The sequence below is a fragment of the Ursus maritimus genome, unplaced genomic scaffold, assembly GCF_017311325.1.
Source record: "Ursus maritimus isolate PB19 unplaced genomic scaffold, ASM1731132v1 scaffold_5, whole genome shotgun sequence".
Lineage (NCBI taxonomy): Eukaryota > Metazoa > Chordata > Mammalia > Carnivora > Ursidae > Ursus > Ursus maritimus.
In genome coordinates this window covers 60,070,222-60,089,064 of record NW_024426663.1, presented here as the reverse complement: position 1 = coordinate 60,089,064, position 18,843 = coordinate 60,070,222, and the positions used below count along the sequence as shown (strand labels likewise).

The 18,843-nt window shown below is 40.8% G+C and overlaps 1 protein-coding gene across 2 annotated transcripts in view; it reads right to left on the bottom strand.

Moving 5' to 3' along the window:
• Nucleotides 1-11,745, bottom strand: part of KIF3A (kinesin family member 3A) — a 51,671-nt gene extending 39,926 nt beyond the window's left edge. The window contains exons 1-2 of one of the 2 annotated variants that reach the window (XM_040622468.1): nt 11,563-11,745; nt 8,352-8,625 (exon numbers count right to left, since the gene is read on the bottom strand). In XM_040622468.1, coding sequence (XP_040478402.1) covers nt 8,352-8,625; nt 11,563-11,568 — 280 coding nt within the window. In that variant the 5' untranslated portion in view covers nt 11,569-11,745. The remainder of the gene's footprint in view (nt 1-8,351; nt 8,626-11,562) is intronic. The other variant, XM_040622469.1, reaches the window with a different exon arrangement.
• Between the last annotated feature and the right edge of the window lie 7,098 nt (nt 11,746-18,843).

The following is an 18,843-nucleotide window of genomic DNA, read 5'->3' as shown; positions in this document are numbered from 1 at the left end:
GAACCCTAATATAAACTATGGACTTTGGATGATACTGATGTGTCAATGTACATTCATCAATCGTAACAAATGCACCACTGTAGTGCAAGATGTTGATAGTGGGGAACTTTGTATATGTTTGGAGACAAGAGATATAAGGGAAATTTCTGTATTTTCCTTAATCTTGCTGTAACCTAAAACTCCTCTAAAAAGAAAGTTTATTAATTAAAAAAAAAAAACGTTGAAAATTAGGATTATGTACTTGCCATTGCACATTTGATAATGTCAAGTAAACTACACCCTATGTTATATAGTATTCCCGATTTTTGTCCTTTTTAAACATATTTTTTTCTATGTTACTATCAACAATTTTCAATCAGCATAACAGGTGGAAAATAGGTGAAAATTCCCTTGACATTTACATAGTACTCCATACATTTATTTTTTAAAATACACAATTTTGTTATTTCAAAATTAAATGAGTGACACTTCGCTTTCAGCAAAGAGTAACAAGGACCAGATTTACCCTCTTGACAGAAACGAAAAGCAGACAAAATATACAAAGCAACAGTTTTCAAGACAATGGACCTCAGTCAACAAAGGGCGTGACCCCCGAAAATTGGCAAACAGGTGAGGCAGGATCTATGACTGCCCAGCTTCTTGCCTTGTGAGAGAGAATCGGCCACAGAGCAGCCACACAGCAGCAGAATCCAAGGAATGATGAGAAGATGCCCCGAGTCAAGAAGGAGCCCAGAGGCCAAAGAGACCAAAGCAGCTAGAATTTGTAGGACGCAGTAGCAGAGAGGATAACACTGTGCAGAAAGCTGCAGATTCCAGAGGTCTGCAGGTCTTCCTCAAGTATTCTGCTGAATACTAAGCATCTCAAGAGTGTGAGGGAACTATCTAAATGGGGGGGGGGGATCATTTGGAAGGAAGAATCCTCAATGCCCACAAAGGCCAGAAACAGTATCTGTCTACACCAGCCAGACTGGAAAATCTCATGATGCACAGGACATTAGGTACAGTAAACAAAAGGGTCTTGCCTCAGAATTAGGGGAATAACCTTAGACTAAGTACTGGTCCAGTCCTAACTAAAGATCTTAAAAAGATCTGAAAGAGTCAGAGAAAGACAAATACCATACGATTTCATCCATATGTGAAATTTAATAAACAAAACAGATGAACCATACAGGAGGGGAAGGAAAAATAAAATAAGATGAAATCTGAGAGGGAAGCAAACCATAAGAGAAGCTGAACCTAGGAAACAAACTGAGGGATGTTGGAGGGGAGATGGGGGGATGGGGTAACTGGGTGATGGGCATTAAGGAGGGCACTTCAAGTAATGAGCACTAAATTCTACCTCTGCAACTAAAACAAACAAACAAAAAAAAAAACAAAAAAAAGAACAAAAAAAAAAACCCTGAATCAAACCATTTTCAAATAACTGCAACTGAGAACAAAGCTCATGAATATTTATAGGAATTAAAAAAAATCCAAGAGCCAAGGTAAAATTCACAGCGTCTGGCATCCAGTCAAAATTTGTCAAGCTTGCAAAAAAGCAGAAAGATACAACTCATAATGAAGAAATTCATCAATCAGTCAAAACCAATTCAGAACTGACACAAATGTTAGAATTAGCACACAAGGACATTAAAACAGTTATAAAAACTATATGCTACATGTTAAAAAGTTAACTGGAAAATTTGGATGGAAGTTTGGAAGAACTTAGATGGAAGATACAACAAAGACCCAAATCAAACTTCTAGGGATGAAAACTACAATGTGTGAGATGAAAAACATAAAAGATTAATGGTAGATTAGACACTGCAGAATAACAGATCAGTAAACTTTAACACGTACCAACAGACACAATAAAAAATGCAATACAGAGAAAAAAGAAAAACAGCATCAATGAGCTGTGGGACAATTTCAAGCAGCTTAATATACATGTCATTGCAGTCCCCCATGGAGAGAGTGGGGACAGGGAAAATATTTGAAGAAATATGGCTGAAAATTTTCCAAATTTGATGGAAACTACAAACTCACAGATCTAAAAAGCTTAATGAACTGTAAGCACAGAAACATAAAGAAAAATAAACCATGGCGCATCATAATCAAAAATGCTCAAAACCAATGAAATAGAAGAAAATCTTAAAAGCAACCAGAGCAAGACATGTTATGTAAAGAAGAACCAAAATAAGGAAAACAGAATTCCAGGACAAAATGCAAAAAGATGACAGTAGAGGAATATCCTTCAAGTATTAAAAGAAGAAACTATCAACGTAGAATCCTACATCTCGTGAAAATTTCTTACAAAAACAAAGGCAAAATAAATATTTTTTAGACTACAAAAGCTGAAAGAATTCATCACCAGTAGATTTGCACTCTAAGAAACATTAGAGGAAGTTACCCAATGCAGAAACCATGATACTAGATGGAGGATGGATCTACACGAAGGAATACAGAGTACCAAAAATGGTGAGTACATAAGTAAGAGAACAGGTACGTTTTTTCCTATTATTTAAATCTCTTTAAAAGACAACTGACGGTTTAAACAAAAATAACAACAATGTGGTTTGGAGTTTATAACATGTAGAAGTAAATGTCCGACAACAACACCACGGAACTTGGGAGGAGACAACTAGAAGTAGAGTTTAAATTTTTTTTTTTTTACTACACAAGAAGTAGCATGATATCACTTGACGGTAAAGTGTGATATATTAAAGATTTATACTATAAACCTTGAAACAACCACTAAGATAAAACAAAGATGTATTGCTATAAGCCAACAGAGAAGACAGAATGGAATACAAATAATACAAAGAAAGGCATAAAAAGGAAAAGAGGACAAAGACAAAACCAACAGCAAGACATAAATGGTTTTGATAACCCAATTAAGAAGCAGAGACAGAAAGACTGGGTTTAAAAAACAACAACAACAACAACATAAAAAAACCTACCAACTATACAATGCTGTGCAGAAGAGAGCTAACAACAGATCCGGGGCTACTATTCTTTGACAGGCCTGCTTTCAAGTTTGGCCTTTGACTAGCATTTGGGAATTTAGATTTAGGGAGGGTTCTCCCTAATCCCTAACAAACAGAGTAGCTCATTATGCCTAAACTGTTTGTATAAACAAGGTGGTTTAATACTAAACACCTGCTTTTCTTCTGCGAGTGTGGGATCTTGGCAAGTGCAAGGCTGAGGGCGCCCACATGAGCAACCTGGGACAGACACTGTGTCTCTTACAGAGCTCCTCTGACAGACAAGATTGCACAGGTATTGTCGCATTACATGGTAGAATTAAGCACATCCTGTATGCCCACTAGAAGAGGACCTCTAGGAAGTTTATACCTGGTTTCCTCCACACTTCACCCCATGCACCTTTTCCCCCTGCTGTTTTTGTTTTCTTTTTTCTTTTTTTGGTATCTTTTTTGCTCTAATAAACCAAAGCTGTAAGTACAATTATATGCCGAAACCCTCGACTTCTCCTACCAACCTCTGAACCTGGGGTAATCTTAGTGACCTCCAGTATAACTATGTACTAGAAATGCACTTTCAATATAACAACACAAATACGTTAAAGTAAAAAAAGATGAACAAAGATATACCATGTTAACACTAAATCAAAAGAAAGCTAAAATGTCTATATTAATATCAAAGTAGGTTTCAGAGTAAAGAACATTACTACGGATAAAGAGAGTAATTTCATAATGAAAATGAGGTTAATGCATGAAGAGGACTTGAAACCCATAAGCATTTATGCACCTACTCACAGGGTTTCAAAATACATCAAGTAAAAAAATGACAGAACTGAAAGGAAAACACAAATACAAAAACATAGTAAGAGAATTCAATACCTGTCTCAATAATCGATAGACCAAGTAGAAAATAATTAAGTAGATAGAAAACCTGAACGATACCATCAAACTGATGTAATGAACATTTATAGAATGCTCCACCCAACAACAGCAAAATACATATGCTTCTCAAGAATATACAAACATTTAATAATAAACTTATTCTGGGTCATATAACATGTTTCTAATTTCAAAAGATTCAAGTTTCACATAGTATGTTCTCTAACACAGAATTAAACTAGACATCAGTAACAAAGATCTCTGGAAAATCTCAAATTATCTGGAAACTAACACATTTTTAAATAACCCAAGGATCAAAGAAGAAATCAAGAGGGAAGGAAGTACCTTGCACTACATGAAAATGAAAACACAGTATGTCAAAATCTGTACAACGCCACTAAAGCAGTACTTAGGGGGTAATTCATAGCATTAAATCTCCATACTAGAAAGTTAGAAAGGTCTCAAAATAATTACCTCAGCTCCCACCATAAGAAAGTAGAAAAAGAGGAAGTAGGAGAACCTACTCCTACTTTATTAGTCCTCTTCCAGACTAATCACAAGAAAAAGAGATGACACAAATACCATATACCAATATCAGAGAAAGATTACATCACCACATTCTGATACAAGAAAAATGGAGGATTGATATAAACAACTTTTTGCCAATAATTTCAACAATTTAGATGAAAGAGACAAATTCCATGAAAAATAAACTTCCAGATCTCACTAAAAGAAAAACAGGTAACTCAAAAAGCCTTATATTATTAAAGACATTGAATCTTTAAAAACCTTCCCACAAAAAAATACTCCAGGCCCAGTTGACTTCACTGGTAAATTCCACCAAACACTTAGGGAAGATACAATACTAATTCTAGACAAATTTTTCCATATGATTAAAAAGGTGGGAATACTTTTCAACTCATTCGATGAAATTAGTGTTATCCTGATAGCAAAACCAAATAAAGACATTACAAGAAAACTACTATATCCCTCCTGAACATAGACAAAAAGCTTAAACAAAATTTTAGCATATCAAATCTAACAACATACAAAAGGATAATACACCATGACCAAGTGGTATGGCTGGTTTCACATTTAAAAATCAATGTAACTGAATATATGAACAAATTAAAAAAAAAAAAAGATGATTTCAATAGGTGCAGAAAAAATGCATTTGACAAGATCCAAAATCCATCCCTGGGGGGTGGGGGGGAAACAAGAACAAAGGGGAACTTACTTAATCTGATAAAAATCTATAGATAACATTGTACTTACTGGTCAAATAGTGAAGGCTTTCTCCCTAAGATCTGGAACAAAACAAAAATGTCCATTCTCACCACTCATATTCAACACTGTACTGGAGGTTCTAGCCAGTACAATTCAGGTAACAAAAAGATGGGAAAGAAAGAAATTGTACTATCTTAATTTGAAGGTAACATGCTCTCGTACAAAGAAAATCCTAGGGAACTTACCAATAAATAAATAAAAGCCTACCAGAAATAATAAACAGGTTTAACAAGGTTTCAGGGTACAAGGTCAATATACAAAAACCAATTGCAAAACACAATGAGATATCACTTCATAACCATTACGATGGCTGTAACCAAAAAGACAACAAGTTTTGGCAAAGATGTGAAGAAACTGGAAACCTCATACATTGCTAGTGAGAATGTAAAAACGGGGCAGCTGCTGTGGAAAACAATCTGGCAGTTAACCTTTTGACCCACTCCTAGATATTCACCTAAGCAAAGGGAAAACATACATTTACACAAAAACATGTACAAGAATATTCACAGCAACATTATTCATAATAGCCAAAAAATGGCAACAACACAAATGTTCATCAATGGACAAATGGATAAATAAAATATAGCATATCCATTTGATGGAGTATTAATTTACCATTAAAAAATGCAGTCCTGGGGCGCCTGGGTGGCTCAGTCAATTAAGCAACTGCCTTCGGCTGGGGTCATGATCCTGGGGTCCTTGGATCGAGCCCCACCCACATGGGGCTCCCTGCTGAGCAGGGCGTCTGCTTCTCCCTCTCCCTCTGCTCCTCCCCCCTGCTTGTGCTCTCTCTCTCAAATAAATATTTTCTTAAAAAATGCAGTCCTGATACATACTATAATGTAGAAGAACGCTGAAAACATTATACCAAGTAAAAGAAGCCATACATAAAAGACTATATAGTATGATTCTATTTATATGAAATGCCTAGAACAGGCAAACTCGTACACATAGAAAATAAATACATAGTTGCTAGGGTAGGAGGGAGGAAAACTGGGAGTAACTGCTAACAGATACGTAGCTTCTTTTGGGGGTGATGGAAATCTTCTGGAAACAGATTAACAGTGAGAGTTACAAATAACACTATGAATGTACTAAAACCCCTGACTTGTATACTGTAAAATGGTTAAAATTGTGAATTCTATGTTATTTGAATTTTATGTTGATTAAAAAAACTACTAAAATAATTGCATTCCTATGTATCAAAAATATACAATTCCAAGAATGAAATTATAAAAACAAAAGCATCAAAAATACTTAGGAATACACTGTATGTTAACTAAAGTTTAAATTTAAAAAAAGAAAGAGGTAGGGCACCTGGGAGGCTCAGTCAGTTAAGCATCTGCCTTCGGCTCAGGTCATGATCCCGCGGTCCTGGGATCAAGCCCTCCATCGGGCTCCCTGCTCAGCAGGGGAGTCTGCTTCTCCCTCTCCTTCTGCCCCTCCCCCTGCTTGTGTGCTCTCTCTCTCTCTCTCTCTAACAAATAAATAAAAATCTTAAAAAAAAAAAAAAAAAGGGAAACTGGTAAAAAAAAAAAAAATACTCAAGAATAAATTTATCAAAATAAGTACAAGACCTGTACATTAAAAACTACAACAAAATGCTGATGAGAGAAATTAAACAAGATATAAATAAATGAAGAAAGATACCATGTTCTGGATTAGAAGACTCAGTATTGTCAGAATAACAATTCAACACAATCCCTACCAAAATCCCAGTAGGTTTTGTTTTTGGTTTTGTGTGTGTGTGTGTGTGTGTGGAAATTGACAAGGTAATTCTCGAATTTATGTGAAAATGCAAAGAATCCAGAAAAGCCAAAACAATTTTGAAAAAGAATAATAAAGCTAGAGAACATACAATACCTAATTTCTACACATAAACCTACAGTAATAAAAACAGGATAGACATGGAATAGAACAGACAATCCAGAAATAAACTCACGCAACCATAGTCTGTTGATATTTGACAAAAGCACCAAGTTAATTCAATAGGGAAAGGATAGTCTAAACAAATGGTGCTGCAACAACTGGATATCCATAGAAGGTGGAACAAAAGGCAAAGAACTTATGCCCTTACCACGCACCATCTATAAAAATTAACTCCAAATGAATCACAGACCCAAATGTAAGACATACAATGTTTACAACTTCTGGATAAAAACATAAGAGAAAATCTTATTGGTCTTGAGTTCAGCAAATATTTCTTGCCTATGTCAATGAAAGCATAATGATAAAAGAAAAAAAAACGATAAACTGGACTTAATCAAAACTCAAAATCTTTTCTCTTCGAAAGACACCATTAAAAAAATGAAAATACAAGCCACATACTGGAAGAAAATATATCCAAATCACTTATCTGATCAAAAGATTTGAATCCAGAATGTATAAAAAGCATGACTCAATAATAACACAGGCAATGAAACTGAAAAGTAGGTAAAATATTTTAAAAGATATACAAAGGGCTAATACATACATGATCAGATGCTCAACACTGTTAGTTATAGAGAAATAGAAGTTAAAACAATGAGATACCACTACAGGTTCTCTAGAACGGCTGTAATTAAAAAGACCGACAATCTAAATGTTGGTGAGAATGTCAAGAAACTAAAAGAACCCTCATAACACACTGGTGGGGGAAAAAATTAATAGTCACCACATTGGAAAATAGTTTGGCAATTTCTTCAAAAGATAAATATACATTAACCATATGACCCACCAATTTTACTTCTAGGTATCTACCCAAGAGAAACTTAAAAACTTATCTGCACAAAGAACTTTCTATAAAAGAATGTTCATAGCAGCACTATATATAATTGCCAAAAAATTGGCACAATCCAGATTTCCATTGAAGATCACAAAAGGTGGTATATTCATACAATGCAATACAATTCGGCATTAAAAAGGAACAAGGTACTGATATATATAACAACATGGATGACCCTCAACAACATTATACAACTGAAAGAAAACAGGTTAGGAAGATGAGATACAAAATTTCGAGCAAAGACAGAACTACACACAAAAGCAGGTCAATGGATGCCTAGAGGTAGGACTGCAAAGGGGCATATAGGAACTTTGGGGGGTCATAAAACTGGATTGTGGTGATGGTTTCACAACTGTATGTATTTACTACAACTCATCAAACTGTACAATTACAATGGATGAATTTATAGGGTATTAATACCTTGATAAAGTTGTTTAAGAAAAAGTGAATAATATACTCACCATTGTAGCCTTCAAGAACAGAATCAATAATAGGTCTTGCAGTTAAGTTATAAACATCAAGTTGTTTACTCTCTGGTCCAAAAACAGTATCAAAAGTAAATGTCTTTGGAGGTTCATTGGAAGAATCAGTCTTATGTACAGTAATAGTTCCCCTCATCTCATCCACACTGACAGCCTGTTTATAGCACATTGATTTCTCTCTCTCGTTGAGGGGCCGGCACCTAACAACCACCTTCACATTATCACAGCTTTCAGGCTTCTCTGATTTATTGATCTGGTGGAGAAAATATTCACAAATAATGAAAAGAACATTTACTTTTACCTTCAGCAAATTAAATTTCAAATTTGAAAAAGGCTACTGTGCCATCCCAGTGCCCTGCATATATTAAGCACTAACAAATATTTGTTAAATGCAATTAAAGATCTTACAGATATACAGAAAAAGCTTCTTAAAAGATATGAAAAGGCAAATGGTTTCTTTTACAATACAAATGAGGAGAAAGAATGTCTAATTTACATTTATAGTAAATAAATGCTTTTCAAGCAGAAAAATGAATCAGTATATTATGGACTTTCTCCACAAAAGTCCCTGACTTCCTCTGAGTTTCCTGCCTGAAGGAAAACACATCTGAACCTGGTTAGCAACTTTAATCAAGAATAAAGTAGTAGATCCTGTGTTCCCCTGAGACTTTGAGTTTTATTTTCTACAATGCATCGCTAAGATGTTTCTTACCATGTGACATATGTAGTCTATCTTCTCTATAGAAGACAACATGAAATGAAACACAGCAAACAAAGTCCAATGGCAGAGAGAAATGTTTTAGTATCCCTCTAACCTAATCAACATTGATATATGTAAAGTTTCAATTTTTGAAATTTTATGATTAACCATCTGTGTTAAAATATAACCTTAAGCAATGGCACACACAGTATGATTTCACCTACATGTGGAATCTAAAAAACGAAACAGAGGAACAAACAAAACAATACTCACAGACACAGAAAACAGACCGGTGGCTGCCAGAGGGCAGTGGGATACAGAGGTGGACAAAATGGGTGAAAGAGACCAAATGTACAAATTTCCAGTTATAAAATGAGTAAGTCATGCATAAATAATACATAGTACGGTGACTATAGTCAATAGTACACCGCTGCATATTTGGAAGTTGCTAAAAGAGTATATCTTGAAATTATTCATCGTAAGAAAAAAATTTTTGTAACTCTTTATGGTGAGAGATGGTCACTAGACTCACTGTGGGGATTATTTCACAAGGTACACAAATATCAAATCACGTTGTACAGGTGAAATTACTGCGTTATATGTCAATTATACTTCAATTAAAAAAATACAATCCTGTTACTGAAGCTCAATAGTTCAGTTGAACAGTATCAATACAACACAATTTTCCCCATCTCTACTTTCACCACCTAAGTCTAGGTCACCATGATCTCACCCTAAACTGGACACCCACATCTAGTTAGGTTCTCCTACAGTCTGTTCTGTCGAGTGGCCAAACAGCTTCAATACAAATTAATCATGTTGCTCCCTTACTTAAAACTCCTCAATGGTTTCCCACAGATCTCAGGATTAAAATCACAATCCTTAGGGGGTCTGTAAGACCTGGCTCCGGCCCATGTCTACTTGTCCAGCCTTATTTCACTAGCTACCCTGCTTGGCTTTCTTAGCCACAGCCACTAGTTTTTTTAAAGCCTTTTCTTGTCACCATGCTCTTTCTTACCACAGGCTGTTTCATTCCTGTGCTGTTCCTCCTGCCTAGAACATTCCTCACTCTCCCCTTCATTTATTCTCAGATCTCAGTAAAACAGCCACTTCACTTGGGAAGACTTCCCTAACTAGGTCAAATCCCAGTATAGGCCCTGAAAGCACCCTTCTCCCTCCATCATCTACAACCAGTTTCAATTCTACTTTTGTTTGCTCCTTATTTGATTAATGTCTATCTTAAATGTCTACATCAAAGGTTCCCAACTGGTAGTCAGGGGCTGAATTCAGCCACATATATCTTTTGTTTGGCTCATAGCACTTTAACAATATTTTTGAATTAGTTGCTAAAATTTTAAAAATGGAGAAATTTCACAAAAATAACAATTTATAGATTCTCTTGAAAAAAAGATCTGACATCTGTAGGCCAGCATTCCTACAAGGAACACTTCACAATTCACCAGATTCTACTTTCTATGATATGCCAACCGTTCGCTTCATGAATGATAAGCATCTTGACTCTATCAACATGACTTTCAACTCTGGCCATGAAGGGAAGCTTCTGTCTTCCCAAGTTCAAGAACCTGGCTGGTTTTGCTCAATATTTTGCCTCCAGGGCCTAATGTGCTTGATGCCCGGTATCTGCTGAATGAACTAATAACTTGAAAGCCACGACGCGGGACAAACATTGAGCATTTAATGCTAAATGTCAAGCACTGTCCTTCAATTCCGCCGTGCATTACCTTATTTCATCCTGATAAAACCGCATGAGAAACAGTTTAATTATGTGGGAACTAAGGACCCAGAAAGATTCAATAATTGTCCCAGGCCTCGCAACCAGTAGAAAACCGACCAAAGCTCAGGTGTTCTCCATGACCCTAGATTGGACTTAGGACGCCCCCTGTTAAGCGTACGGTAACACTCTGTGAAATCCTACAAGACAAACATACCACCACCCACCCACCCCCACCCCCCGCCACACACACACAAAGATACCTACGGGTTACATTCTGCACTGTAAGCTAAAGCACCACGAAAGAAATGACAGCTCGAGTCAAGGGCTGGACAAGCAAGCAGCTCTCGTTTCGCTACCTTCCAAGGGTTGGCCCCGCGGCATACAGACCCCACCAGGTGCGGAGCATCCAAAGCCGACCCCCCGCGGCCGCTCCCAGACGCCCTACTCCGTGAGCAGGGCTGGGAGCGAGAGCGCATCCTCTGGCGCTGTGCCTTTATGTCAAGCAGCGCAGGCCCTGCGGGATGCAGCACCGGCGAAGGTGGCAGGGCCTGTCTGGGGCCCCTCCCAGGACCGGCTGGAAGCTCCCGGGGCCCGAGCCCACCCGCCAGGCTCCCCTACCGCTCCGGCCCGTCGAGCCGGACCCTGCCCCGCCCCACCCCGGCCGCCTGCCTGATCCGCGCCTCCATGGCAACGGCCGCGCCCCCGAGCCAGGCCGCTGAGATGAGGAACCCCAGCGGCTGAGCGACTCTCCTCACCGGCATCGTGGCTCCCTCCGGTGCCCGGCGGAGGTCCCCGCCCTGGGCGCAGTCCAACGGCGCCGGGTTCGCGGGAGAGGTTTACCAGAGATTACCGAAACACCGCCTTGGAGCTCTCGAGACTGCGGCTCCTCGGGAGAGAGCAGGCAGTGCGCAAGCGCACTCCGAGCTCGCCCCGCCCCATCCCCGGGCCTCACGCTTCCTCGGCCTCCTGAATTACGCCTGCGCCGAGGCTTTCAGAGTCCGTCTCCTAGGACGCAGGACTGAGGCCGCGCCTGCGTAATGCTGACGGTCGGCTGCGCTAGAAATCTGGCCCGCATTGGGGCGGGGATACCTGGCTGCCACCGGTCGGGAGAGGGAGGTGCTTCTAGGTCGCACCGCTAGTCTCCTGGCAGTACTCCAAATATTGAAAACAACCATAGCAAAAAAATAAAAAAGCAATTGTACACTGTGTCCACCTAGAGAGCTAAAGACTTTGCATACATTAATGCGCTTGATTGCTGACTTGTTTATAAAGCCCGTATCTCTACTACAGATGAAGTCAGGAGGAGCTTTGTCTGTATTCTCACAAGTATCTCCAGAGCCTAGAATAGGACTTAAAATAGGATCTAGCACAGGACAGGTTTTCAATAAATATTTGTGAAAGAACGAATGATCTATCCTGTTTCCTGTCCGAACCTATGCTCTGAACACCTGCTACTGCGCTTGGATGTGCAATAGACAGTTCAAGATTATTATGTCCAGAACTGAAAGGTTGATTCCCGCCCCCGCGCACACACACTATATTACTCACTATGTTACTGCCCATCCCCGCCCCACCCTCCTCCAGACGTGAAAACAACAACAACAACAACAACAACAACAACAACAACAACAAAAACGCCCTCTCATACTTCCCGCAGCATAATAAATCTAAACTGAATTCTGACAATTGCTCAGGTCAAAACGCAGTCTCTTTCTCTCATACCCAACGTCCAATCTTTCAGTAGAGTTTGTTTCTATCTTTAGAACAGAGCCAGAATCTGACCACTTCTCACTACCACCATCACCGCGCAACTGTATTACCGCAATAGCTCAAAACTGGTGTCCTTGAGTGCATCCCTGCCCCCTTTAGAATGTTGTCAACACAGGAGCCAGAGTGATGGTGTTAAAAAATGAATCAGATAGTGTCCTTTCTGTATTCAAAACCTGCCAATGATTACCTATCTCACAGACTGAAGGTCACAGGCCCTCTCCCCATTTCCTACAATTTTCCCTCTGCCTCATTATTCTGCACCAGCCCCGCTTGGCCTCCTTGATTCAACAGACATTCTGGGCGTGGTTCCATCTTAGAAGGCAAGGGCATTTGCACTTGCAGTAGGAGCTAATAAAAACAACTATAAAGCATCTGACTTAGTGCCAGTGTACTCTTCTAAGTGCTTTACTTTCTTTTTTTATTATTAATTTAATCCATATAATAACCTTCTGAAATAAGTACTATTAGTCATTTTACTAGAAAATAGGAACAACTATTCTACAGATAAAGAAACTCAGGCTCAGAGCCATTATGTAACTTGTCCAAGGTCAGATATATGGACAGTGGCAAAGCCCAGATCCAAACCTAGGCCCTGGAATGCTCTCCCCCTAGATATCCACCTCACTCCCTCATCCCTTTCAGAATGTCTTGTTCACACATCACCTTCTCAATGAGCTCTACCATGATCTCTCTACTTAAAATTTCAACTTTTAGCCCCAGTCTTCTTATCTCTTCTCCATATATCATATTTCTCCATAGTACTTATCACCATCTGATATACTATATATGATATATATTATGTATATACATATACACTGCCTTATTGAGATATAATCACACATATAATTCATCAATTTAAATTGTAAACTTAAATGGTTTTTATTATATACACAGACCATAACCACAATCAAAACATTTTCATCACACCAAAAAGAAACTATACTCATAGCACTCACTCCCACTCACCCCCACCCCCTCCTCGTCAACATCCCAGCCCCACCAATCAACTTTCTGTTTCTCTTGCTTATTTGGGATATTTCCTATAACTTGAATTATGTAATATGTGGCCTTTTTTGAATGATTTCTATCACTTAATGATTTCAAGCTTCAACCCTATTGTGGCATAGACCAGTAATTCTTTACTTTAAATGGCTGAGTAATATTCCATTGTGTGGATATACCACATTTTTATACATCTGTCAGTTGACAGACATTTGGGCTGTTTCTACTTTTTGGCCATTATGAATATTGCTGCCATAAGTTTTTGTGTGAACACGTTTCATTTCTCCTGGGTCTAATATGCCTACCAGTGGAATCACCGGGCCATTCAGTTACTGTAATGTTTAACATTTTGAGGAACTACTGAGCTGTTTCCAACAGTGGCCACACTACCAGCGATTTTATATTCTCATCAGCAATATATGAGGTTTACAGTTCCTCCATGTCCTCACCGACTCTTGCTGTTTTCTTGTCTTTTGACTACAGCCACCCTACTGGTGTAAAACAGCATCTCATGCTGGTTTGGATTCACACTTCCTTGATAACTAATGATGCACCTCTTTCCATGTGCTTATTGACCATTTGAACGTCTTCTTTGGAGAAATGTCTATTCAAATCTTTGCCGTTTTATTTGTCTTTTCATTATTAAGTTGTAAGAGTTCTTTCTAAATCCTAAATACAAGTCTCTTTTCAGATATACAATATGCATAAATTTTTCTCCCATTCTGTGGGTTGTCTTTTTAATTTCTGGAGAGTGTTCTTTGTAGCTCAAAAGTTTTTAATTTAGATCAAATTCAATTTATGTATTTTCTCTTTCTTCCTTCCTTCCTTCCTTCCTTCCTTCCTTCCTTCCTTTCTTGCATTGTACTTCTGGTACATACCTAACAAACCATTTCCAAACCCAAGGTCATGAAGACTTATTTTTGCAAGAATTTTATAGTTTTAACTTATACATTTAGATCTATGATATATTTTGAATTATTTTGGTATATGGTAAGATATAGGGATCCAGCCTCATTTTTCTGTTTATCACTATCCTGCTGTCCCATCACCATTTGCTGAAAAGCCTATTCTTCCCTCCACTGAACTACTGTGGCACCCTAGTCAAAAATCAATTGATCGTGAATGTGACTATTGATTCCTAGACCCTCAACTCAATTCCATTGATCTAACAGACTGACCTAATGCCAGTCCTATGCTGTCTTGATTGCTGTAGGTTTGAAGTCATATAGTTTAAGGCCTCCAACTTTGTTCTGCCTTTTCAAGACTGTTGTGGCTATTCTGACACTCTTGTATTTCCATAAAAATTTTAGAAGCACCTTGTAAATTTCCACAAAAGGGCAGCTGGAAACTTAAAAGATTATGTTGAACCTACAAATCAATTTGGGAATTATTGCCATTTTAACAATGTAAGTCTTTTAATCTATGAACATGGAATGTCTTTCCATTTATTTAGGTCTTCTTTAATTTCTTTCAGTGATGTTTTGTAGTTTTCAATGTATAAATGCTGCACTTTTTTTGGTATACTCTTAAATGTTTTGTTCTTTTTTATGCTACTGAAATGGAATTATTTTTTTAATTTTATTTTCAGGTGGTTCATTGGTATTGTATAGAAATAAAACTGATTTTTTTTCTAGTACATTGACCTTGTACTCTGAAGTTTCATGAACTTGTTTATTACTTCTAAGCGTTTTTCAGTGGATTCCGTAGGGTCCTCTACATACAAGATCTTTATTTCTTCAACACTCTTGAAAGATAATTTCATTAGATACAGAGTTCCAGGTTGATAGTTTTTTCTCTCAACACTTTAAATATTTCAGCCCACTTTCTTCTTGTTTGCATGATCTCGGAAGAGACGTGCAATGTAATTCTTACCTTTGCTCTTTTATAGGTAAGTTTCTTTCCCCCACTCTGGCTTCTTTCAAAATTTTTCTTTATCTTTGACTTTCTGTAGTTCGAGTATGGTATGCCTAGGTATTATTTTGGGGCATTTATCCTGCTCAGTGTTCTCCGAGCTTCCTGGGTCTGTTGTTTGGTGTCTAATATTACCTGGGGAAATTCTCAGTCATTACCACTTGAAATATTTCTTCTATTCCTTTTCTTCTTTCTTCTCCTTCTGACATTCCCATATATTTTAATGTAAATTTAATGTAATGTACATTTTTAATGAAGTATACCTTAAATAAAGTGCACAAATCATAAATGCACAGCTTGGTCAATTTTCACGAAGTGAACAACATATCTGTGTAATCAGCATCTAAATCAAGAAATAGAACAAGACCAGCCCCTAGAAGTTCCTTGCGATCCTTTCCAGTTACTATCCACTGCCCCCTAACGGTAACCACTATCTTAACTCTTAATGTCATAGATTTTTTTTTTCTTGTTCTTAGGCTTTTACTAATGGAATCATCCAGCAGGACGCCTTTCGTACCTGCCCCTCTACAGTCGGTATTATGTTTGTGAGATCCTTTCTTATTGGGTATAGCATTCATCCGTTCTTTTTCGGTGTGGTGTAGTATTCCATCGTGTGAATATACAATTTGTTTATCCCATTCAATTGCTGGTGGACGTTTGGCTATTACAAATACCGCTGCCCGGAACATTATGTAGTTGTCTTCTGGGTGCACATTTTTGAATTTCTGTTGAGCATATACTTAGAAGTGAAACCGCTGGGATTCTACTCATGTTTATTACCTGTCTTTCCGGCTAGAATGTAAATTCCATGTCTATTTTATTCACAGTCATGTCCTAACACATTTCAGGCCTTCACTGAGTAACTGCTGATGGGGAAAGATGGACGCATGAAGGAACTACTTTGTGAGGAAGATACTGTCTCTTTTTAAGAGATGAGGTAACCGAGACTGAGAGTTCAAGTCACTACAGGCGATCGCACAAAGTCAGAATTCCATCTCAAGCTTGTCTGACTGAGGAGCGCTCTTGACGCTGCTCTACCCGGTCCTGTGTGTCCCAAAGACGTCCTGTGAGGTAAGACGCAGGGTCCGCGGCCGGGTGTCCTTCTCCAGGGCCGGCGTGCTCCCCAGCTGCCCCGTCCCGGGTTCGGGACTCTGGTCCTGGGGCGCGGGCCTCGCGCGGGAAAGCCTCTCACAGTGGGCGGCGGGACCGGGAGCGCGGGGAGAGGGGACCCCTTGGCTACGTGCGCGCGCTCTGGGCGCCGCGGCCCGGGAGCCAGGGCCAAAGCCGGACCGGCCGGGCGCGCCCGGGGCAGCTGAAGGCCGGGAGAGCCTGCCCCGCCCGGCTCCCGCGGGGCCCCAGCTGCAAGGCCGGGGCGCCGGGTTATAAAAGGCCCGCTATGGAGGGTCTCACCTGGGACTCGGCGCTCGCCATGGCTTCGAGAGAGCGGCTCCCCGCGCCGTCCCCGAGAGGACCCCGAGCTGCGGCCCCCGCCCTCCGCGCCGCTCCGGGTGCGCCGTCCCCGCAGCGACCTCTCGGGCCCGCGCCCTGGGACAGGGGCGGCCCTCTGGACGAGCGCCGGCTGGTCGCCCATCTGCAACTGGCCCTGGGTCGCGAGGCGCGCCTGTGGAGGGGCGGCCAACCCCAGTTAGCGGGCCCCGCGGCGGGGGCCTCCCGGGAGCGCGTTCACCCCCTTCCCCGCGCGCGCACGGGACGCGGCCGGGTTCCACCTGCGCCCGCGCCCAGGTGAGCTGCACCCGCGGCGCTGGGACCCGCCCCAGGTGCGGGCCGGGCACGAGGCACCAGGCGGCACGAGGCGGGAATCGCGGGCCGGTCTCGCCCAGGAGGAGGACCATCTCAGTCCCTGAGCGGCTGGGCAACGGCGAAGCGCTTAGTCCCACCGCAACTTAAGGTGCAGGGACTTCTCCCAGCCGCTCCGGTCACCTTCGGCAGACCTGCTCCACAGGCGGACCGAGACGGGCCACCGACGAACTTCCCGGCCCTCCCCTACCCCCTCTTTCTGGCAGGTCGAGATCTGCCACAAGGTCCGGGAACTCGTGTTGGGGCTCCTGGAGCTTAAGAACATTTTCGACTTCTCCCAGACTACTATTAACCTGGCTCTACCTTCGGCCGCCTCCTGGTTTCATTAAAGGTAGGAGAGGCCTGTGAGGATGGCAATGGGGTGGGAGGGGAAACCTGACCTCTGTTATCCCAGATGCTCAGAGGCTCATAAACTAAGGAACTTGTTCGAAACGGTAGAACTGTAATGGGAACCTCTTTACATCGACTCCCCTGCCTGTCTGGCTCAGTGTCGACTGGCCTTCCGAGAGGACCTGGTTGGGAAAGGACTTACCGTATGATGAGATAGGAGGTGCTTGTCTGGGCCAGCCCGGTGCAGCCTGAGGCCAGGATGGGACTGTGTGTTCCCTGAGATGGTGCTGTATTTCCCACCATGGTTCATTCCCCTAACAAAGGACTATTGACTAGTCCCTTACGGTTCTGAAATCAGGAGCATATTCACTGCTCAAATCTAAAATGGCACTAACTTGTGGAGGAATACAGTCAATCTCTTTTTGAAAAAAGGAAAAAATGTAATTGCCTGTGCTTTACCATTTGTTTCTGGCATTCGTGTTCTGCTCAAATGTGTTTGTTCCATTCTTGCAGATAAGAGAGAGGATACTCCAATGTGTCATGGTTACCTCCTTGAGACTCGCTGCCAAAGTGAACGAAGAAGAGGAGGTAGGCATCCATTGCAGTCTGGTCTGGGCTGCTTTTGAAGTAGAGGAGTGTTAACATGGGAGCACTCAGACTTCCTGAAAAGTCTGTGTCCTTAGGAATGTTGGGCATGTTGGAAAATTCATTAACTTCCCAGGATCTCTGCTGTTCCTTCTTTAGCTTTATTGCACCCCAAGACCCCACGAATGGGCACTTAGAACAGCTGAATTCTCCTGGTCCAGCAGACCCAGAGGCCTGATCTCCTGCAGATGGACCTTACCTCCTTGGTTGATGTCTGATGTGGCCTCCCGCCCAACAGAAGCATCTGCTGTTGAGCTAAGAAAAAGGCCTCCCAAACCATGTGGACTGATGTCCACCCTTAGAAACTACATCTAAGAAATCTGTTTGAGACTTAAGGACTTGTCTGTGTCAATGAAGATGGTCCTCAGGGACTCCGGAACCCTTCTTTGAGAGGGGCAGGAGGGCCACATGCTGGGGGAGATGAGGCACCCCCACAAATGCTTCAGGATTGGTTGGACTTTGCAGTTTCACTGTGGTTTCCGATCAGGAGATTCTCTTTGAATACCCTTCCCAGACCCCCCTCCTTCTCTCTCTAAACTTATCCCCCTCTAGGGGATAGT